The sequence below is a fragment of the Lygodium microphyllum genome, chromosome 4 (assembly GCF_053477565.2).
Source record: "Lygodium microphyllum isolate KBCC chromosome 4, Lygodium_microphyllum_v1.1.10, whole genome shotgun sequence".
Classification (NCBI taxonomy): domain Eukaryota; kingdom Viridiplantae; phylum Streptophyta; class Polypodiopsida; order Schizaeales; family Lygodiaceae; genus Lygodium; species Lygodium microphyllum.
Genome location: NC_141138.1, coordinates 81,443,082 through 81,467,474, shown reverse-complemented (window position 1 = coordinate 81,467,474; position 24,393 = coordinate 81,443,082). Strand labels below are relative to the sequence as shown.

Below are 24,393 nucleotides of genomic sequence, written 5' to 3'. Positions count from 1 at the left end.
GCATGGTCCACAATAACATGGCCTTCAATGTGAAATCTCTAGAGGATGCAAATGCGCTTGTATCTTGCACCTCAGTACCTTCCCATAACATTTCTAACTCTTCAATCAAAGGCTCTAAGTAAATGTCCATGATTTTTACCCTGTTCTTTCCAGGAATCAGAAGGGACAATATTACATGTCTCTTTTTAATTGCCATGGATGGAGGAATATTATAGTTCACCAATACCACTGGCCATACACTGTATGATGTGATTTTGATGCCAAATAGATTGATTCCATCCATACCTAAACCAAATCTCAAATTTCTTGGCCCTTCTTTGAAAACATATCACAAATTTTCTATATGTTGCCATGTCGTTGTGTGTGCAGGGATCCTCTATTTTCCATCACTTAAACGATAACTAGCATGCCATGACATGAGCTTTCCAATAGACTTACACTTGAACATAAGTTGAATACGTGGAACAATCAAAAAATGTCGCAAAACCTTACGAGGCACATCCATTGACTTCATCTCCACTTTGTATCTTGATTCACCACAAACAGGACACTCTTGTGCAAACTCATGTATTCCACGAAATAAGACACAATCATTGACACATGCATGGATCTTGACATAATGGAGGCCTCCCAGAGATGTCAAGTAATGTCTTGCTTGCTCTCTCTTAGTTGGAAATTTGTTTTCTTTTGGAAGCATTTGTGATAATAACCTACATATATTTTTAAAAGTGAGTTAAAAAACCACCAACATATATTTGTGTATGATTTCAAAATAGAACAATTAATATTATGATTCATAAGCCAAATTGAATTGATACCTACTTCAATAACGCATTCAAACTGACATTACTCCATCCATAAATTGTTTGTAAGATAAGTATCTCGAGGGACGCATGAAGGACGGAGTACGTACAATCTTCATAAAACAGAGTAGATGACGCTACATATAGTGGATCATCTGGCTTCATAGAGTGACCTTCTACTCGAACTGGTTGTAAAAATAGATCGTGTACCATGTTGTCCAAAATCTCATCCTCTACAACTTGATGGGGCATTTCATGAGGGCTACTATCATGGTCGTCAGTCTCCACTCTTCTTGAAGACTCTGCCTCTTCGCGTCGACGTTTTGCAGCCTCTCGACGTCAAGGAGGGAGCATCTAAGGATGTGGCACCGCATCCTGCTCAACCACAAAAGGGAGTTACATGTATGTTGATATATATTGAGTAACATAAATTAGCAATCTTAGTGTTAAAAAAAATGAATACCGGTGATTTTTCTCGGTCCCATTCTCCATATATGCTGAGGTGTAACATTGCAACTCGACGTGCTCAAAAAATATACCCTTGACAATGATCAAACATGCATTTAATTTTTCATCGTAGCCATGCATCTCGATTATGAAGACTTAATGTTTCATCCTCACTTAAGGATGTGCTCGTTGACTCATTAGCATGTACCGCACTAAGTGATGACGACGACATGATTAAACCTAGTTCATGACAACATCAAATTTTTTATTAATATGTTTACATAAAAACTTCAAGGCATATTAATTATTCTAAGATATTCAATTTTAAATACACAAAACTTATCATAAATACATAAAAACTTATGATAAGAACTTACTATCAAAACTTATCTTAAATACAAAAACTTATAATAAAAAAACAAGTGCGCTAAATGCGCATCTAAATCTATGTCTATCTGCACGTCTAGCTCCGCATCTATTAGCGTGTTTTTGTAAACTTAGACGCGCATATACACTCAAAAATAGACAAAAATGTCAAAATTCAAAAGAGACAAGCAAATTCTTTTCAAACTGCGTCTTTCCTGCATTTTTTGCACGTTCTGAAGCTCGAGTTCAGCCAACATACGGTCTACCTCCACTAGTCTCTTTATGACTCACCTCCTCATGACTCACCTCTTCTTCACTTCAAAGAGAAAAGAGGGGAAAGAAGACAGTTAAAGAGAAGAAAGCTAAGGAGAAGAAGAAAGAGAGAACAAAAGAGATGAGAACAAGAGGAACAAGAGGCAAAGAGAGGAGACAACAAGCAGCAAGCATCAAGGGAGAACAACTCACCAAGGAGAGGAAGAAGGGGAAGGAAGCAACGCCACCACCCATCCACACCAAAGACCTAAGGTGAGTCCTCTCTCTCTCTCTCTCTCTCTCTCTCTCTCTCTCTCTCTCTCTCTCTCTTTCTGTATTAGGATCTATGATTGAAGTTCTTATATCACAAATAAATCATGGATGGCGGTTGTCAGATTGAGGGGGGCCGACTTAGCGCGTTTGACAACGCGTGTAGATTCCAGTACATACGCAAACATAGATGTGCAGCTATGTTTGTTGTCATCACGTCTGCAGTCGTGTCTCCAAGTGCGTGTATTCTGCATCTCAGACGCAAGAATATACGCACTCTCCCCAGAAGCTTTGACTTTAGAGATGCGTCTGAGAGCGCGTCTATTCTGTATCTCACACGCAAATATACACGCACTCCGTCCAGAAGCTTTGACTTCTGGGAAGTGTCTGAGAGCGTGTCTATTCTGCATCTCAGACGCGAATATACACACGCTCTGACCAGAAGGTTTGACTTCAGGGAAGCGTCTGAGAGCGCGTCTATTCAGCATCTCAAATGCGAATATACATGCGCCAGCTTTGATAAAAAAATATTTTTTTATTTCTAAAATTGTACGAACATATTACACAATAGTACAGTTTACACAATATTGTAGTTTAGCAAATTTGTCTTATTCCTATGTTTTGTTTGTAGATGTCGCATCCTGGTTCATCTAGCAATGACCCAGATTTGGACCGCATGAATGATACATTGGGCTTGTTCAGTAGAGGGGTCAATACTTTTTTTGGAGGTTTTCCTAGTAAGGAAGACTTCATGGGAGAAATGACTAGACACCTTGGCCGCTCTCCCACAGCAGACGAGATGTTCAGCGTCATGTCTGGAATGCCTCTGACATATTTTCCTGGCACTGCTTCCCAAACACCAAATGTCCAAACTCCAATTGCAGGTACTCCATGTGCAGCGCCTGTACATGCATCGACTGAAGCACAAGCGTCAGCCGATACACGTGCATTTGCAGAAGCACATGCATCTAGCGAGGCAGAGCGTAGTCAACAGAGAGGGAGGAGGGAGAGTCGAGGGGTGTTGAGAGAGAGAGAGAGTATGAGAGAGATACACAAGACATGCTCCCAAAGAATGATTCATATTGATGTAGAGTTAGTATATATAGGTGAGACCCAAGTCAAGTGAGAGATGATATATATAGTTGTAACATCCCTACTCAAACAAAGGTCTTTGGTTGCGAGTGAAAAAACCCTTGGGGAGAACAAGGGAAAAACCCGAGCCCTTACACATACCTACGATACAAAAATGATTTACTATAAAGTTTTCTTAAATACAATGATACATGCCTCAATCAGTGAGAAAAGAACTTGGAACAATACCAAGTGTATGTCTTAATGAACTAAAGCAAGCTTCACTAAGAGCTTTTGTGAAGATGTCTGTAACCATTTGATCACTGGGACAATGCTCCACCATAATGGAACCTTTCTTGGCTTCATGTGTCAAACATAATGATAATGAATAGCAATATGCTTTGATTTACTATGTTGTATATAGTCTTTGGTAAGACTAATAGCACTTTGATGGTCGCATTGAAGAGGTGTACTAGATGATGAAGGATGTCCCAAATCTGCAAGTAGTTGTTGAAGTTAAACTAGCTTGGGAGCTGCTAATGATGCAACAACATATTCGGCCTCAGTTGTAGAAACCACAACACATCGTTGTTTCTTGCTGGACCAAGAAACCAAACATCCATTTACAAAGAAACAATTCCCATTTGTAGATCGCTAGGATAAATGTGAACTTTCCCAATCAGCATCTGTATATCCAATAAGGTCAAGAGAATATGAAGAAGATAAAGAAGAATCCTCTCGATGACAATAAATAAGACCAAACTCCTTAGTACCCTTGAGGTACTTAAGAATACGTTTTGCAGTGGAAGGGGAAGAAAGATACTATTCCAAAAATTTAGCTACAATAAAATATCTGGTATTGTGTTTAAACCAATAAATTAAAGACAACCAACAAGATTAGCAAAAGGTTGATGAATGGCAGATTGTTCATTGCGTGTTGTAGATGTACCCTTGGTAGAGCTCGAAAGAATGGGAGTATTGGCAGAGTGCGCATTTGTTAACCCAAATTTCTTAACAATGTCATTAATAAACTTTGTCTGGCGAAGAAGAAGAATGCCTTGTTGTCGGTGTTGTTAAACTTGAATACCCAAACAAGAATGTATCTCACCAAGATCCACCATTTCAAATGCAATCGATAAAAGCTTCTTCGTAGCATCCAAGAAAGCAATATTATTTGACACAAGAATAGTATCATCAACATACAGAGCAAGAATAATAAAACATTTGTCCTCCCTTTTGATGTAAATATTTGGGTCAGCAAAACATGTAACAAAACCTTTAGATGTGAGGAACTGATCAATCTTAATATACCAAGCACAAGAGGCTTGCTTCAATCCATATAATGCACGATGAAGCTGGCATACAAGATGCTCCTTTCCTACAATCATAAAACCTTCAGGTTGCTCCATATAGATTTCTTCTTCAAGATCTCCATTGAGAAAAGCCATTTTAACATCCATTTGGTGAATTTCTAGATCAAATAGTGTTGCAAAAGCCAAAAGCATACGAACAGTTGTGGAGCGCACAACGGGAGGAAATGTTTCTTGATAATCTACTCCTGCAATCTGCAAGTAACCTTTTGCAACAAGTCGTGCTTTGAACTTATCAAACGAGCCATCAACTTTGGTCTTGGTTTTATAAACCCATTTACATTTGATAGGAACACGATTTGGGGGGAGTTCAGTAAGAATCCATGTACCTTTGGAGATTAAAGAATCGTACTCAGCTTGCATAGCTTCTTGCCATTGATCCCTTTGAGACGAATTGATAGCTTCCATATATGATATTGGATCCTCTTGGACAGACATAGCATCATCAAAGACATCATATTCAATAGAATAGAATCCATGCTCTATCTCAATAGGAAGATCGACATATATCTCCAAATTTTCATCAATCTTCTTTGGAGGTGAAGGAGGTTTATGATCATCAGAATTAGTAGACTTACAAAGCAAGTAAGGAAATGCACTAAGCAAAGACTGTGTATCATCTGAAACATCTGACAACCATGTGCCACCCATAGTTTTCTCATCAAAGATAGCACCACGACTAATGATAACCTTTTGAGTAGAAGGATCATAAATTTTGTAACCTTTGGAATGATCTGAATAACCAAGAAAAATAACCTTCAAACCTGGAGGATCCAACTTATGTCGAGTGTCTTTGGGCACATGAATATAAGCAATGTAGCCAAATGTGTAAAAGTGAGAGACTGAAGGTGTCTTCCCTGTCCAGATTGTTATAGGAATTTTACCAGCAGGTGTAGTTGTTGGAAGATGATTTTGAATAAAAATGGTTGTTAGAAGTGCTTCAGTCCAAAACTTTTGAGACAAACCAGAGTGTATAAGCATGCAATGTATAGCATTAAGAATAGTGCAATTTTTGCGCTCAGCAATACCATTTTGCTGAGGAGAATAAGGAATTGTAAACTCATGATGAATACCTTGATCCTTATAGAAGTCATCAAATAGATTGGATACATATTCACCACCATTGTCACTGTGAAGAGTCTTTATAGAGAATCCAGTTTGAAGCTCCACACTTATCTTGTATTGTTTAAATATAGATAAAGCCTAAGACTTATGTCGAAGAAGATAGACATGTGTGTACCGTGAGAAATAATCAATGAAAGTTATAAAATATCGATATTGAGACTTTGAGGCAGGAAAAGGACCACAAATATCGGTATGAACCAAATCCAAGAAAGCACGGGAATATGATGAAGTAGAAGAGTGGAAAGACGAACGATGGTGTTTTCCAAGTACATAGTACTCACATATTCCCATATGTGGATGAGATTTAAGATCCATACCTTGCACAAGACCATGACGATGAAGATCAAGAATTTTGGCAAAATTGGAGTGTGCAAATCGTTGATGCCATAATTTGCAATATGCATCTCCAAGGGCAGTAACAACATTTGCAACCGTATCATTCAATGATAGCTCAAATAGATTACCATGTCGAGGAGCCACTGCTATAGTATGTCCCGTCTTTCTCTATACGACATTGATTATGATCAAAGCCAACAAAAAAACCAAGATCAACTAGACGAGCAACAGAAATAATATTTCTTTGCAAATCTGGAATATGAAGAACTCATCTTAATATTCTAGTGGATGAAATAGTCCCCAGATATAAATCACCCACTCCTTTGACTCGACAAGTCGTATCATCCACAAGGTAAACAAACTTCTTGACAAGAAGAGACTGATAATTGTGAAGCCACTGCGATTGGTATGTCATGTTTCCAGTGGCACCTGAATCAATGATGAATAGAGAACCATCATGAATTGTGAAGCCACTGCGATTGGTATGTCATGTCTCCAGTGGCACCTGAATCAACAATGAATAGAGAACCATCATGAACATGAAGTACCTTTTCTGGAGAGATATCATGATGGACGATATTGAGCTCCTGATGAGTATGATCATCATCAGTTGTAGTTTGTTGAACAATATAAGCTCGAGAACATTCTTTATAATATCTGCATTTATAACAATGACGAGATGAATGATCTGTATGTACACAATAATCACAAGGAGGAAAACTTTTGGACGAGCGAGGTTGCTTTGTAGTAACTCCATGCTCCTCATCATATTGATGTGCCCAGCAATCAGAAGCCACATGGCCTTTCTTATCACAATAAGAACAATGTTTGTTAGGATAAGCAAGACAAGAAGATTTACCACCTTGATTAGGGCGTCCACCCTGCTGAAAACGTGAAGCGGAACGCTTGCGAGCAACAAAAGCAGCATCAAAATCCCTTTGTTCGCGAGTGACCAAAACAGCATCAGATTTTTCCAAATGATGCTCATGACGTTGAGAATATTCAATAAGAGATATACATGCTTTGTCAAAGTGGATATCATCCTTGTTAAACAAAATAGTGATGATATTGTCATATAAAGGATCTTTGATGGTATAAAGAAGTTGAGTAACAATCTGATTTTTAGCAACAGGAGTGCCAACAGCACCAAGTTGATTGATAATGTCTTTAAAAGCCTTGATATGAGAGTGCATAGAAGTACCAACCTTATATTAAAGATTCTTCAAACGAGTTTGGAGATATAAAATTTCGATGACCGATTTCTTCTCAAACGTTGAGATAAGATACTCCCAAATAGCATGAGAGGTTTCCAGATGAAAGACATCCAACATAAGTGAGTCAAGAAGTACAGACAATATATAACGACGAGTTGCTTTGTCACGACGAATCCAATCAGTATGATGAATTTTCCATTGTTCAAATAACAGGCCATCAATAATCAGAGAATTGTCATTCATCACATCAATAGGTTGAACTAGGCAAGACAGGTCGCCCAAAACAATATCAAATAATTTTTCACCTTCAAGAATTAGCATCATCTTTGCTTTCCACCTAGGAAAGCCTTGTCCTTGGAACAAGGGAACCGAACGTTGGCCAGACGGATATCCGTTAACAATTACGCAATTGGCCATGCCTGTATCTTGAGAGAAAACAAATAAGATGAGATCGCAAAATCTGCAAACCATGAACAAGACAAGCGTAGTTGAGACGTGTGACAATCAAAAAAGGGAGATGCACGTAAGAACGACGAAAAGTACTGAGTGACTAAAAAGAAAGCCCGAAATAGAGAGACGTAACGTGCAAGACGAGATGACACATATAAGAAAAGTGCTATTTCGGTCGAACAAAGAACGTGAATGAGAATAAAAACATCGCTAAAAATAGCAAGATGTTTGCTTGTTGTAATCAACATCATTAACAAAGATGAGCGATTAATGAACTATAATTAGAATTACAGTTTTAAATAAAGAATCGCAGATTCGAGCAGAATTGTTGTCTTGAATCCTGAACTGTCATAACTTTTGATCTAGAACTCCGATTGACAAGCGGTTTTGACACGATTCGAGAGCACTTGTGCAAGTTCATGTATCAAATCATCACTTGTGCAAAGAATTCAATCAAGTATAAACAATGAAAAACTTATCTTCCTTGTTGTTGCTACGCATCCATCGCTATGATACCATGTTGAGAGAGAGAGAGAGAGTACGAGAGAGTACGCATCCATCGCTCTGATATCATATTGATGTAGAGTTAGTATATATAGGTGAGACTCAAGTCAAGTGAGAGATAATATATATAGTTGTAACAAGGGGGAGGACGAGGTTTGTGTGGGGGTTGCCTAGGAGGTGATGAGCGATCACCCTCACCAGAAGATTACGTAGAGGAGCTTATACGTAGTACTATAGAGTTTTAGATACTGGTGGCATCTTCCATGATGATAAAGGGATGTAATGGCATACATGAGGAGCATCGTGCATGCGACGTATAAAGATTGTTTTGTTTACTTGAACAATCAGAAAAGTGGCTTGTGGCAGGAGGTGTTGAGGGCAATCCATAGGAGGTACCCAAATCTTGAGAGTCAGCAATTCTCAGATGATTGGGGACGCACAAAAGTGAGGGATTTGCTTCACAACAAAAGATCCCACCTCATGACACGCGCCAGGGAGTCACTGTGGAGACAAGAGGAGCGTGGAGCCTATAGCCAACCACCTATGTGCCACCGCATAGAGTGGAAGAAAGCCAAGAAAAAAGTAGCAGAGAAAGTGAAGAGTCGCCAGCACGCATAGGCGCGACGCATCCAAATGGAAACCATGGGATCGTCGCATTACGGATCGGGCGGTAGAGAGTTGTGGGAGGTAGAGTTTGTAAGTATATTTCGATTTCTAGTTTTTTAAAATTTATATTTTTTTCAATTCTTTATATGATTTGTTCAAATACATTGTGTCTCATAATTGTTTGTATATATCATATTTTTTTTGCAGACTACTATCGTTGGTAGGATACCTACTCCTAGAGAGGTAGGTTACCATCGAGGCCATAACCGTGCAGCCACATGGCTTCACTTCTATAAGGAGGGTCTCATCACTGAGGAGCAATACAACTGAGCTATGAGGATTCGATAGTCAGAGAAGTTATATTTTTCTTACTTTCCTATTAAAAGTATAGCTAATTATAACTTTTTATTTGCAATTGTACGTAAGCAACCTTGATCTTTTGTGTGTGTAGGCAAACCCCAATGTGGAGCATAGCGAGGAGGGGGATAGCGACACTAGTAGCGATGGTGGTGCTAGCGAAGATGTTTCTTCTTTAGATTCATAGAGGAGCACCATACCTCCTCTATGGCCTTGTTTCCTTGTATATCTATTATCCATCTTTGAGCCTACTGCTTGCGGCCACGCTTTAGGTCGCAAGCACTTAAACTCCCAATGTAAATGTATTTTATATATAATGAATACATAGATTTTTATTTTCAATTCTCGTGCCTTCATTGTGCTTTTCCCAAATGCACAATTTAATGTATGGGAGGGTTCGCGTCTATTTGCGCATCTAAATTGTAGAAAACGCGCGTCTATACTTGCGTCTAAAATGCAAAATACACGTGCTCATACACGCGCTATATAATTTAAATTAATAAAAAGAAATTAAATAGCTTTTTAAAAAAATTTGATTTTTGGTTTTGCATTTGTGTCTACTAGCGCATGTAAAAGCACGTCTATGCACGTGTCTATGTGGTCATCTAATTTTCCATGTAGATGCGCTTGTAGACGCACAAAAGAAATTAAATAAATAACAATTTTGGTTTTCGTATGTGTGTTTATTGATGCATGTATATGCACGTCTAAAGTGCGTCTATTGGTGCGTGTGGATTTCCTTATACATGCAACTATAGACGCGAAATGATACACGCACAAATAGATGGGTTGATAGACGCGCCCGTAAGATTTTCTCTCAATTCAAAAATCGCGTCTAAAAGTGTGTCTAAGAGGCCTTTTTGTTGTAGTGTCTATCTCTACTATAAACTCTTATTTCGAGAACCTGAGTGGTTTAAGGCCAAACATAGCAAATCCTACAACATCTTTGGTGAACTCAATGTGAAAAACCAATGAAAGAGTTTTGCAGACTCAAAGGTTCTTTGGATGATGTAAGGCAATTATTACAGAGTTTAACTACATATTTGTAACAACAACAACAAGAACAATAGGTACAGTCTATGGCAAAGCATGAATTTGTTGTAACAAAGCATTGTACACTATGGAAAGCTAAATTCAATTGTTTGATGGTCAACATGTTTCCAATTACTTGAGTATTGCCTATGCATAGAATGAGCCAATATTTTGTGTAGCTTGTAGTTCATGAGCTAAAACCATGCATACATGAGATTTATGCAAAAGATTTAGCATGAGATGGATTTAAGAAAGCTAGGAAGGAAGAGTATCTCATAGAAGATACAAGATTAGTTACTTGCATGACTTTCATGGAATGAGTTGCAAAACACAATAAAGGGCTAGTAGTTACAAAGCTTTTGTGCAAGTTTAAGTGTGAGTATGACTAGTTGGATCATGCATAGAAGCAAGCTCTAAAATCTAAAAATATAGATTTTTCTTTGCATTTGGTCGATCTTGCATTGCAATTGAGCCTACAAAAGCCTCCAAAAGATGAAAGTACTAAGAAAATATTGAAAACTAAATGGCAAGATGTAAAGAATGTTGCCTCTATGCTTGTTAAGATATGAAGGAAACATGCTAGGATGCATATTAGGCATATGCCTTTAGTCTCTAGTAAGGTCACAGAGCATGTAGGAAAGTATTCTATTTCTATAGCTACTCTAGTAAAAGAGGATGTGATGGATGAGCTTGTTAAAGGTATGTATAATTTGCAATTGAAGTTTGCAAAGCTAGAAGAAAAGGAATAGTTCATAGCTCCAAGGGCTCTGATCCTAGAAGGACTTGTATGGTAGTGTATCGAATGTGATAGAACTAAACATGAGTGTAGGGATTGTGAGATGTATAGGGATGCATCAAAAAATAGTTTGATTTTCTAAAGGACAAGAACATCCATCTTTGTGAGACATGTTTGCCACTAGATCCAAATTTTTAAAAGAGTGAAATGCAAAAGTTGCTTGATGACATAGCTATACCGAATGCTTATGGTACAATTGAAGGTAGTATCTTTGGTCTACACATTGAGAAATATCCTCATTGTGTTGCTATGTCTACCAAGAATGCTAAAATTGGTCACATGTTATGTACATTATAGAGAATGGAAAGATCCCCAAAGCTAAATTGAATGATGCAAGTAAGAGTATCACATAGATGATAGGATGGGATGCTCCAATGGATTGATTTTCTATCTATGTGTACCTTGTTAGGTCACAAAATACAAATTTTATTATGGAAAAAGAGAGAGAGATAGGGATGATGGAAATCTAGGTACATCTAAGAGGGTCACTAGTAGAGGGAGTGGTAGACTTTACCTAGATTAGCCCCACCACCTTCTACTATACCTACACTTAAGCATACCACAGAGAATCTTACAAAAGAGAAAAGGAAGAAACAAGCAAAGACAAAGGGGAAATAAATGCAACATCCATAAAATATGATTAATTTTTTTAATAAACCAAACATAAAAAAGGGGCACAAAAACCTATTTCAAACATGGTTTACAAACTTTAAGGCATAACAAATAAAGATCATCAAGAAATTCTCATTGATTAAGGACAAAACTTTTGGGCAATAACAGAAAGCTTTGCACATGGAAAGTACTCATACTAGATATTACTTGAAAAATAGAGGACCTAGAGTTCTCTTGATATTTAGAAAAAACTTCAAGTGAGCTTGTGCCATTTGCAAACCCCATAAGGGTATCTCTTGCATGAAAATGTTTACAAAATAAAACTTCATTTTTCTATTTCCATAAACATCCAATAAGGTGAAGACTAGCATGAGAAAGGTGTCTTTGACATGGTCTTTCTTGCTCGCATTCAATGGCATCTAGCAAGGAGTCATCAAGTTACATACTCTCACATTCATCTGAGGATTGGTTCTTGATGGGCACATGGAGCTAAGTGGTGGTGTTGTGAGTGATTGTGCTCTCCTTCGTATGTGATGATGAGCATCCTAGGATCATCCTTAGCACGCTCCACATGCTTCTTTGCTAGGCAACCCCTTACTCCACTACACTTGTAATAACCCCTATGATAAAGCCCACAGCAATACACGGATGTATTAGAGAATAGAACAACATTGTTAATACAAGTACATATAGATTGTTTTCATAATCAAGAATTGGTGCCATGCAACATACAAAACTTGTATTTGAATCTAGAAAGATAACTAAGTTCGAGTATCTATGTGTGCAATTTGGTTTATAACATGAGTAAGTTGTAGTATATGGGTAAACAAGGTTATATATGGCCCGAGTAAGATGCAGTCCGTAGTCAGCAAATTTATGAGGATTAACAACAAATAAAGATGTGAAGATGGAGGATAATACTCGTTATGCATGCACGTGATATACATATAGACTGATTAAAGTAATGATGACTGGTGAGATTTCTGGTCATGTGAAATTTTGAAATGAAGCTATCGATTGATGTGAGAATTGTATACCTTGGGTAAGGAGACCCTTTGATAGGTTTCTGTCCATACTTTCTCCAAGAGTACTCGTCTGCAGGTATGTCGGCGATTTTGTCACTTATTGCAGGGACCATCTTTACGCTCTTATTTTTGTGCTTCCTGCAACATAGAGAAGGGATTAATTTTACAAATATCGAATGAGCCCAAAACGAGCTTCATCAATTCGTGATGCAAAACGAGAACTGATTTGTTAATGGAAATACAGGACAGCTTACCTTCGCTTTGAGCTGCAAGTGCAAGTTTCCTTGCTGTGATCTGAATCAGATAGGTTTCTCTTCAGAGGAGAGGCCATTAGACTTAGATCGAGGGGCGATCTGTCCAAGCTGAGGCAAGGTTTAAGGTTGTCTGCAGTAGTATTTGTTAATAATATTGTTCTGCCAGCCGAAGATTCCTGGGGAATTTCGTCAGAACGGCTGTTGCAGGCCATGCTGTTTATCCTATCCAGGGCTCTGATTTGATGATACTGATCATGAAGGTCTGATATTGCGGCTTTATAAATCGATAGGGAATTATTCTGATTGATAGATCGGCCATCCGCAAGCGGAGAGAAATTATTGGAACGGGAGGAGGAGATGGTTCCTTCTGCGGCAGATAAGGGAGGAGACAAGAATACGTGTGTCGAAGAATCCGACTCTGAGATGTTGGTGATACTGCTGCAGAGCTTGTCTAGCAAGTCAGTACCGGAGGGGGGCGATAAGCCAGAGGCGCATGAGGAGGTCGTGATGATACTGTGCCGCCTCAAGCTGGGATGCTCGTGAGCATGGTCATCCATGGAGGCGTTCTGGTTGAGGTCAAGCGAGAGATGGAGGTCCTTACGTGGCGAGCCGCAGCTGGAGGCTAGCGTACGATGGATATGGCGGCCGTGAGCAGCAGCTGGTAACCTAACAGCTGGATTAATAGGATTACACTCTAGCATATGCTGATGTCGCTCATCGTTGATGCTGCAAGAATATTTCATGGTGGTGTTGCTGGTCTGGCCAGAAGGGGGGGCAGAGACGGAAGACGAATTATTGCTGGAAGAAGGAGATGCGCCTGCTTGAGCTTGCCCTCGGCGCACTCGGGCATGGCCGAACGTCGTCGACCTAATACCTGCAACAGGGCGGCAGGAGGAGGAGCTGGTCAACGAGGAGGAGAGAACGGAGAGGAGGTCCTGGAAGCGGGCGATGGTGTGGACAGCGAGATCGGACTGAGGCGGCGGGCCTGGAGGGTCGTGGGGGGAGAGCAGGGTCTGCACGAAGCGATGGAGGCTGGTGAGGCCTGCGGAGGCGGCGGACTGGATGTGGAGGTCGGCGTGGGGGGACGCCATAGCCAGCGAGCTGGCAGCAGCAGTAGGAAGAGGAAGAAGAAGAAGAAGAAGACGCGATCGCAGGACCGGAGAGCGCAGACTACAGAGAGACACACTCTGAGACTAAATATGAGAGCGAGAGCGATACAGAACCTCCGAAATGTGTTTTTGACAGAGATCTCGACCGGCCTCCTCGATATTTATTATATTATTAATATATGCATAATTATGTGTGCGAGAGAGATCTCGACCGGGCCTCCTCAGTATTTATCATACTAATGTATGTATAATTATGTGTGCGCGAGTTCACTTTTTCCCTTGCCAACCAGTCAACCGCTTTTTCCCACCTGTTTCGTCCCGGTCAATCCGCGTCTACGCCTGATCTTCCCTGGCAAAGCACGCAGTCGGTCTCTAATAATGGCGGAGTCCCTGAAACCTTCGCAATAATTATAAACCTCATCCATGAAACATGATTCATGATCCAATTTTTGCCCCAATCGATAAACCTCCTATTGACAATGGACACATCGTTGACAACAGTCTGCAGCCTTGAACGAGTTGCCCCAACATTCGTGGAAATGGGCCATGGCAAGTTACAAAAAGCTGTGAATCAGAGTCTGAAGACTCAGAAATTAAAATATCAGAAAGGCTCTTAGAGCTGCGTTGCGCCAGCTCTTACCATGCTAACAAAACCATGAGAGGGTGCATGGGTTCCCTGTGGCCATGCGAAGTGCTCATAGGAAACCGCCTTTTAGTGTATTTTTTCTAGGCAAGATTTTCAAAAAACCGATTGAAATTGAAGCTCATCTTGACGAAAACTGGTTGTTTTTTAAGCATTTTAGTTTTAAAACCGGCTATTTCCCTCCTAAAACTGCTGGCTAAAGTTAAGCTTGCTCCTTTTTTCTATTAGATGAGAAAAAAGTATTTTGTGAGCACTAGGACTCGTGCGCTAGGGTGAAGGGGAGAAGCTCAAAGGAGAAATTATTGGTATTAATGGCTCACTAAAGGCCCTGTTGAATGTGCTAAGCTCTTTCTCATTGGCAATTACGTCGACACACATACGACCAATAGGAATCGTTTTTTAGCATTCATAATGCCCACTACCCTTTCATTAGCACTACTCTTTCTGCACTAGTTTGTCAGGATCCCCCTTTCCTTTGCTAGTGCGACTCTATTGTTGTAGAGGGGGAGAGTGTTTGTAACGTGCCTGCCTATAGGCTGTCCAAGCATGTTTTAGTGGTCCATCAAGAAACGATACTAAGTGTTGCCGCCAGGCACTCCCAAGGAATGTTCCGGGGTTTGTCGCTTAGGGTTTCCCGAGTTCGCCTCACAACAAAACGTTCATGGTCAAACCCACTAGGATCAACCTGATATGTGGGTTCCTAGGGCCAAGGTCTCCTAACAACATTCTAGCATCGGGTTTTGGACATCCTACTTTACACAAAGATACCCAATCCAAAGCAGATCCATACCGCACTTAGTTCAAAGAGAATCGAAAACGAGACGGATGCGCCGCTCAATCTCTCTGCCCGTAGGGCATAGTCCCATTCCGGTCCCCTAAAACGGCATGAATCGGGTCCTAACTTAACAATACCTAAAGTTGAATGGCAATAAATCGTTGTGGGAAGCCTCCCAGTTCTTTGGGACCACCGTGTCGTAGGACGGACCCGTTGGGGATTCCGTCCACCTGCTTCCCTTGATAGCTTTAGTTTTTGTAATTAGGTCCTACCACATTTATGTGCGACATTTAAAATCAGCTTCATTCGTTAAGCCTTTAAAGGCACAGGGTTCATTCGCGTAATTTACAGCACCAACACGAAAACAAAACAAGCACTCCTTTTGACAAACAAGTTCCTTAACTTATCTTGAAGTTAATCTTTGTCTCCTACCCATACATGAGAATCATGTATCCCTTCTGTCCAACAAAAGTAACCGGTACAAATCACATAGCACCATAATTTCCATCCTTTATCTAAAATAGGATCTTCCAACGCCCTAGATGTTGGGCTCATGACAATCTACAATTCCGTTCCGATCTAGGCAAGGGGTGTCCAAAGCTCCACTGATCCCAAGCAACCTAGGAGTGAGACACAACTTCCGTGGTTGGCCTTTTCACCACTCGAGCTTCGGCTCAGGAATCGAGCAGTGTTCTCTCAGGGTAATCTGCGGTGCAATCTTGGAGATGATCCACCCGAGCAAAATATCCTTTCTTAATTAATCTCATTAAGAATCAAGCACGATCAAGGCAATCAACCTAATATCATCTTCCAGTGAAACATTCATTTATTTTCCATGGCTGCTTGTCATTATTGACCCTTGCCATGCTTTTACTATCAAACACAATCACTTAGAATATTTATCCAAATCACAAATGCAACAATCAGTTGATTGAAAAAAAACATTTAGGGTGTTTTTCAATCAACCAACAAAACTAATTGTATTTTTCTCAAACAATAAAAGAATAGATGCGATAATAATTCCATCGCATATTCGCTCTGCCCCTTGGGATCAAAGAGTGATTCTATGTAGAATTTACGTAATACTTATATGCACAATTCCTAATGTTAATCTTTTTACGATTATGTTATTCATAACCCGACCGATTGCTCTATCAACAAATAAGCTATATGCAACTAAGTGCAATTAACTTTCCTTAATATATGCACTTTGCAAACTCCATCTTTCAAATATGTTAGAAGAGACCTATCCCTTCCCATGATCTATTCTCGTACATCATAATATGGAGCCTATTGTATCTCATGCAAGAATCAAAGCAAACATCTATCAATTTATAAATACATTACTTATGATTGGAACCGCAGTTGGATTGACAGTGATGCCTTCACCCGAAGCTTCGTTGCTGGTTGTAGGATTGTCGTCCGCACGCGATATTCTTTGCTTGGAGGCCATCGTTCGAAGTAGACTCAAGAGATTAGGAAGGCAGAATAGATTCGAGATGGGAGAGTGTAAGAGAGGATGGCTAAGTTGAGGATCGAGATAGAGGGAATTGAGCAAACTCTCTCCCTTGCAGCCTCTCGAGGTAACTATTCTCTCTCTCTCTCTCTCTCTCTCAATCTCTTGGAGGGGTATCTTTCTCTCTACCTCTCTCGCTCTCTCTCTCTCTCTCTCTCTCTCTCTCTCTCTCTTGGAGGGCTATCTTTCTCTCTACCTCTCTCTCGCAGCCTCTCGGGGTCTCCTTATGCTCCCTTTGTGCCTCCCCATGCCTCATATTTATAATGAATTAGAGAAAAGGGGATGAGGCTGAGAAGAATCATTCTTCGTGGAGGGACTCTGCAAAAACTCAATGATCTGATGCTTAACTCATTAATCTGATCGTTCCCTTGGCTCCAAAATGGGGGGAAAACCCCAATACACTTGATTGGAAAGCTTTGAAATCACTCATTCTTTCTCCCCTTGTTCGAAGTGTTGTCTACTGCCTATAGACTATGATTGCAACACGCACGATTTTGCCAATCTCTCTCTTTATTTTTCCTTTTTATAAAATCTCCAAAACTAACTAAAACATCACTAGTCTTTTCTTTTAAATGACATCCAGTTTTATCTTTTTAGGATAATATCTAAAATGTGCTAGTTTTTTGCCCAAAAATCTAACATCTTTGGACCATCCATATTATACACATTAACATTAATGATTAATATAGCTTCTAAGTCTCATTCATATAGTAACTTCTGTGAAGGGTGGCTACGATCCTTGTCAATCCTTGAAAATATCAAATTTACAACTCTCGATTTAAAAAAAACATATTTTTAATTAAATAAAAATTGTTAGGTATTAATGTTAGTTAGTTTTTTACCTTAGTTAGTAACCTTACTAACTTATTAATTGACTAACTAACTTTCGAACTAACCAACTAACTTTTAATTGTGTGGAAATATTACAATGTTTATCGTCCCCCTAGTAGGGCCAAGTGTGTGCTAGCTCTAATTATTAACTCAAACCCAATAGCCAATATTTTCAAGTGTCAAATATACTCCCAAGTGGAAATATCTCTTCCATGCCAAAAAAAGCCTCGTGGCTTTGTACCATAGACCTTACCCTTTTAGCAAATAGCTTTTAGATCCAATGTTTGGACTCGAATGATTTGAGGATAGCTAAATAGTAATCAACTAAGAGCCTAATACATTCAAATGAGTTTTCCCAACTCCTCTTCCAAAAACTAAATCATTTCTTTTAGCCCAAACAAACTTAAGGGCAACCACACTAATGAGGCCTATCAACTTCCAACTAAACTCATCTAAAGTAACCTCTTGATCATTGAAAAAAGCCACAATTAGGCCAAAATATTCCCCTAAATTGGCTTCTTTGAGCCACTTTTTGATTCTTCTCCAAATGGGGGCCATATGTAAGAATCCCCAATATTAATGCTTCTTAGTTTCTTTGTTTCTCTCACAAAATGTGCAAAGAGGGGTTATAGACCTCTTCTTTGGTAGGGATGAGTGCAAAGGTAGCTTCTTAATCACAAGTCTCCACCTGAAGACATTAAGCTTGTATGAAGGCATTAATTTCTAGTTAAAGAGGAAAGTTCAAGCCTTATTAAGGTCATGGAAGTACATAGTGCTAGATCGAAGGTCCCCCTTTAGCTTGAGGTGGATTAAGATTGTATGAAGGCATAGATTTCTACCCAATCCACCATAGGCTAAGGGGGGCCTTTGATAGGCATTATCTCAATATAATATTTGACCAAGGATATCCAAGACCACACTTCCAACACCCTTCTCAATAGATCAAATCATCATCTATTTGCCTTCATAATCAAGGCTTCGAATCTAGCGCTAGTGTCAAGCTTATCCTCCTAAGCAATTTATTTGGGGTGGGGCTTTCCTTTCTTTACACAACCATGAAAAGTGAAAAAATACCTTCTCAACATGAAACCATGACATCTTACTAAAATAGATTAATGATGCTACGTACATAGTACATGATGTCATACTGTTCTCAATGACTATCCATTTACCAATGTAGGTAATGAGTAGAGACATCCATTTATTTATCTTCCCTCCTAGCTTGCTATGAAACCTTAGAAATATTTGCTTGATGAAGATACCCACTCCTATAGAGCCTATATAGGGCACCCAAGTAGCAAAGAATTTCACCTAGCTTAATAATAATAAATCCATAGCTAGGAAACCATTCCTCAAACTCACAATACAAGAAGAAGATTAGCTCTATTTTGGACAATTTGATATGCAAAGCTGATAGATTAGCAAGCTCTGAATAGACTTGCATGAGAGCATCCATCAAGTCTCTTTTTGCTACAAATATCAATGTATTGTCAATTACGAAGAATTGTAGTGAGAGTAGAGACTCATAAGGGAACAGTGAGCCCTTAATTGATCTATCTTGTATTTTCTTGTCAATCTTGCATAGCAAGGGGTTTGTAATCAAAGCAAAGAGAAAATGTGCCAAGGAACCCTTGCCTAATAGATCCTCTCAAGCCAAAAAGGCACTATATATGACACCATTAATATTAATGATTGTTGAAGCATTTTTTAATACGATGCCACTAAAGATGCAACCAAATTAGAGTGCACAAAGAATGCCCATCATGAAAAAGAACTATTTTGGTCATATGATTTTTTTTGAGTCCATGTTGATGAGGATAAAGTCCAATTGCAGAGTGAGTACATGATCCGTAGAGAAAATTAAGACAATCAATGTATCATGGGTCTTCCTCCCAAACACAATGCCATATTTTATGGGGTGAATTATATTGGCCAAAGTAGATATTTAACTTTCATAGCAAGAGCTTTAGCATGCACTTTTCAGGAGAAATTTAGCATAGTTAGTGGAGACCAATTGGAGACTATGGATGGGAGACTTGGGAATCTTGTAAGATGGAGCAGCATAGATCCCGTAAATACGGACATGCTTCAATAGATAAGCCACTAGGATGCCACAAGTTACCAAATTTCATCTTCATTACAATACTTTTGATATCCTCTACAAGGAAGGGTCTTTCCAACTATAATTCTTCCTCTATAGGGACCAATGTAGATAGATGTACCAAGAACTCACTTAGTTAGTGCTTGTATGCACGACAACAATAGGAGTGTTTGTGCCCACAATAGACACTAGTGATTGAGAACTCATCCATAACCAACGCACCATTACCATCATCTATGTAGGTAAGCATTTCCTTTCTCTAGTTTAGATTTAGAGAACTAAAGAAGAACTGAGTAGAGTTGTCCCCTAGTCCACCTTCGACTGGCCCTTTAGGTACACTTCCTACTGGCCCTTCAAGTAGACCTATTCCACCTTCTACTCGGCCTTTAGGTACACCTTAGCCGCATGAACCAATATGCTCTCCTACTACTTCACAGAGGCCTATCAGTTGAGCAGGAATCTTTGCACATGGATGTAATTAGGCTATCGAGATAGTGCCCCCATCGATAAACTTCTAGTATACATGGCTACTTTGAGATCCCTTCCTCTTTGTATATCCAACCACCTAATGTGGTCCTTAGAACACATGATAAGGGCATCAAGATATCTCTTCAACTTGGAATGAGGTTTGCTAAGGGATATCTAGCATCATTCTAGGCTCTATGAGTAGTACTCAAAAAACAAACATTATTAAGACAACATATGGATCTAGTCAAAACTGAGGAAGGTCATTAATATTTTTACTTGAGACAACCATGTTGAAGAACACTTGCATGTTGTGACTTCATGTAATCCTTGGTAGGTAAGTTGACCACCAATCTTGGAACCTCCTTGAGAGAAGTAGGATCTATCAATTTTGCTTACCTTCCATGTTGAGCCCAAATGCTTATTATGCGATGTAAAGAAGTGATTACGTCCATTACAAGGTATCAAGGCTAAGTACTTTAAGTTCCAAGACTTGGAAAAGTCAACCCACAACTCCCACTCATCTAAAAGCATTCCTTTTACCCCATGAGATTGGTCTTCTTTTCTACATATCATTCTCCAATCCTCCACCAACACTACAATCTTATCAGTCACATGGGATTTGAGAAATTCCCACTACTTAGCTCTAACCATGGCTAAGATTCTAGACACATATATGAAAGCTACCAATATTGGATTTGTCCCTAGCATAATTGTGATTACAACACAACTAGCAATGCATTCAACTTATACCTTCTAATAATTAAAAAAAAAACTATTTACGTAAAGAGAAGCTAAAACCTCACAAATTCTAGGAGAAGAAATTAAACTTGGGTGACAATCCATCCTTTTCAATAAAATGCATCTGAGACATCAAATAGCTCATGACTATCAATATGTGCAAAGTACTTTCTATCAACCTAGGAAGTTGCAACAAGTTTCTTGAGAGAGATCTTACTAACATGATTGGTACTACCTCCCTTGAGCTAGAGCCTTTTAGATTTTGATTCTCCTTGGTCCTTCATTTGTCAAAGGGTTTTGATATCCAAGAAGGCAACTTCTCATTTTGAGTTGCATGTTCTTGCTTAGCATCCTTGGCCATAGGTTGCTTAATAGGTTGGACTTGAGCAGTTGCATTCTACTTAGGCTTGTTTATCTTAGCTCCCTCCATGATCAACTATTGGAGGACCACATAGAGCCATCTCCTCATCTTTCTTCTTTTCCACCACTTTTGTAGTATTATCTAGTGAAACTTTGTTAGTGTAAAATAGTTGCTTCCTTTACAATGGTAGCAAGTGTCAAGGGAGGGGGAGAGACACACACTAAGCATGATTTCAAGCACTCTTAGGTCCTTGAGTTGCATGAACTTTGGGGGCTCATTGCACTAGTCCCAAAAGACACAAATCCACCTCTTACTCTTAAGCAATCCCTAGGGAATGGCTAGAGCTGATACAAACAATACCTTAGCAAGGGTGGTTGCAATGTTAGGAACATCTTTATCCAACCAGGTAGGTAAGTCAATGAAGGTAATCCACACTAGAAATTGATGGAGGTGAACACCATCTTGAGTGAAAGAGGAAAACCATGCAAGAGTATAAAACATGCTACCCTTGTAGCCAATTGCTGATGCAAGAGCTAATGGAGCTCGGCCTTGGATGCTAGAAGCACCAAGTAAAAGCCTTTGTTGACAAATCTATACTGCATGAGTGAGCATTTATCTTGATAGGTGGCTTTGAACCATTTGTAGAACTTCTCTTCCACAGGTTGGTGACCCAAAAACTAAAGATAGATACCAATGGCAACTAAGTTTGCATATCTTTTCTTGACTTTATTAAGGGAGAGAGAAATGGTAGCTTTGTGGACTCAAGCTCCATTTGTGGCTTTTACTTTGCACTCTTCATTATGCCAAGCTTCATCTTTCTACAAACTTACATCAACTTCCACCATGTCCAACTCATGAGCCTTGAGGGCATACTTGTAATTTGAACATGCCATAGCTTGCTAAGGGTTCATCCTATCAAGGCATTGCCTATTGCTCGAAACTTCTTGCATGTAGTGCAAATTGTTGCATGGTGTATTAATGGCACATAACTACACAGTCACAACCACATCAAAGTGTCATGACACGTCAAAGCTTTGATAGCCACCTTCTCTCCAACACCCAAAATCTCTTCACCTTCATAAATTGGATTTCTATCATCATTCTTATACATTTTTTTAAAAAAAATCCTCCCATGGATATTCAAGCCCTAAAATTGATGATCATCATGCTTACTTTGGGCTATTTCACCCATCAAAACAAGTGAAATTTTTTGGCATCTATCAAACATAAATGTAATATTAAAGATGTTATGTGTTACTTTTCTTTGATATTTTGTATATAGGCTAGGTATCAAACATAAATGTAATATTTTTTTGCATCTATCAAACATAAATGTAATATTAAAGATGTTATGTGTTACTTTTCTTTGATATTTTGTATATAGGCTAGGTATCTAGATAGTTTGTAGCTTAATCCAAATAACAAATTGTATTTCTTGTTCAAATCACGTAGCAAAAGTCACTCAATATTAGAGCTCACAAGGAGGTGGACTAAAGCAACTTTTGAATGCTAAGCAACCTGACTATTTATGATCGGGGTTTTTGTAAATACTTTATTCGTAAATACAACTCACATATTTAAAAGAAAATAGATAAAACAAAAAACAAGCCATGTGAGACTTACTCTACTAAAAAGAGATGACACTAACTCAACTCCACAACCAAGATGTTTATAAGAACTTATGTTACTTGCAAGAAAATTCAAATATTTGTGATGCCTCAATTTTGATATTGAAAATGAAGAACTAATTTAATTGTAGCTAGGATTTTCCATTTTCAACTATAAGCACTACTTGGCCAAACCTCCAATCAAGTCCACTAATTTATTGCCTTTACCTTTATTCTTGAGCTTCTATTTGCAAATTAAAGGCACTTTTATGTAATCATTTTCTCAAATACAAAGTACTCTATATGCATAAGAAAAAACATAAAAATGGTGTGTAGCACCATTAAAAACAAGGCTTGCATCCAATCATGCAATACTCGAGTTCTGATGGTAGTATAGAATGCCACCTTATTTGCATCCAATCATGCAATACTCGAGTTCGAATGGTAGTATAGAATGTCAATAGTCATTTTAGTCTCACATTATGATCTATGCACTATTACAAAAGAAATACATAGATAGAAGGTATAGGGGGTATAAAAATACCCAAGAACACAAAAAGTATGCATAGATAGAGAGAATAGGGTGTACAAGCCTACCCAACATTACAACACTAGGCCATGCACATACCATATGGGGTTTTAACACAACACTAGTCCATCCTAGAACCAATGTAGTGTTGGGAACTATATAGTATTAGACTTGGCTCGTGCTAGTAAATTATATAGTGCTAGACTTTCTAAGGAGACCCTCAAGGGAACTATAGAAATATATTTGAAGGGTGTTGCAAAGTCCACATTTGAGGGCTAGTTCCATGTTGAAAATGAGGAGATGACATAAGTGACTTTGAGGCCATCCTTATGGTGGGATGGTGAAAGGGAATCTAAAAAACTTTAAGATAATATGGGATCTTAAAAACTTTAAGATAACAACAAGTTAGAGGTTTTGAATTATTCTATCTAGTCAAATATAGTGTTCAAGAACACTTCTCCCATGTTCCTTTAAGTACTACCCATCACCATCCAACACCATCAACTTGTGAGTTTTTAATCAAGGTTCAATCAAGGACCTTTAGTTTGTTGGATGCCATAAAAGAAGTTGAAATGTTCTCTTTGAGCATAATACTAACTCTTAGATAAGAGAGCTTTGAATGAAAAATTTAAGAGGTAAAATACCTATATTTGAACTTGGTTTTTACGCTAAAGTTCTTTAGATTTTTGAAGGGTGTTTTATCTCTTAAGTTTAGTTTTGCAAACACTCTCACTCTTTTATGAACTCTCATTTATAACTAAAGCTACTAAATAAAAATATCACAATATCTCAATGGTTTTTCTTGGAACTCCGTATAATATAAAT

At 38.8% G+C, this 24,393-nt stretch overlaps 1 protein-coding gene across 1 annotated transcript; it reads right to left on the bottom strand.

Moving 5' to 3' along the window:
• Positions 1-11,848: 11,848 nt before the first annotated feature.
• On the bottom strand, positions 11,849-14,102 carry LOC148037231 (uncharacterized). The gene is made up of 3 exons (XM_087677270.1): positions 12,891-14,102; positions 12,649-12,774; positions 11,849-12,231 (listed from the first exon to the last, which is right to left on the bottom strand). Exons 1-3 carry the CDS (start codon positions 13,979-13,981, stop codon positions 12,066-12,068), a joined length of 1,383 nt encoding a protein of 460 aa, XP_087533396.1. The 5' UTR covers positions 13,982-14,102; the 3' UTR covers positions 11,849-12,065.
• Positions 14,103-24,393: the final 10,291 nt, after the last annotated feature.

Excerpts from the sequence above, each read along its gene's own strand:
- LOC148037231 (XM_087677270.1), bottom strand. The coding sequence starts at position 13,981 with ATGGCGTCCCCCCACGCCGACCTCCACATCCAGTCCGCCGCCTCCGCA. Across the intron at positions 12,775-12,890 it reads ACTTGCAGCTCAAAGCGAAG|GAAGCACAAAAATAAGAGCG; the intron begins GTAAGCTGTCCT and ends TCTATGTTGCAG. Across the intron at positions 12,232-12,648 it reads AAAGGGTCTCCTTACCCAAG|GGGTTATTACAAGTGTAGTG; the intron begins GTATACAATTCT and ends GCTTTATCATAG.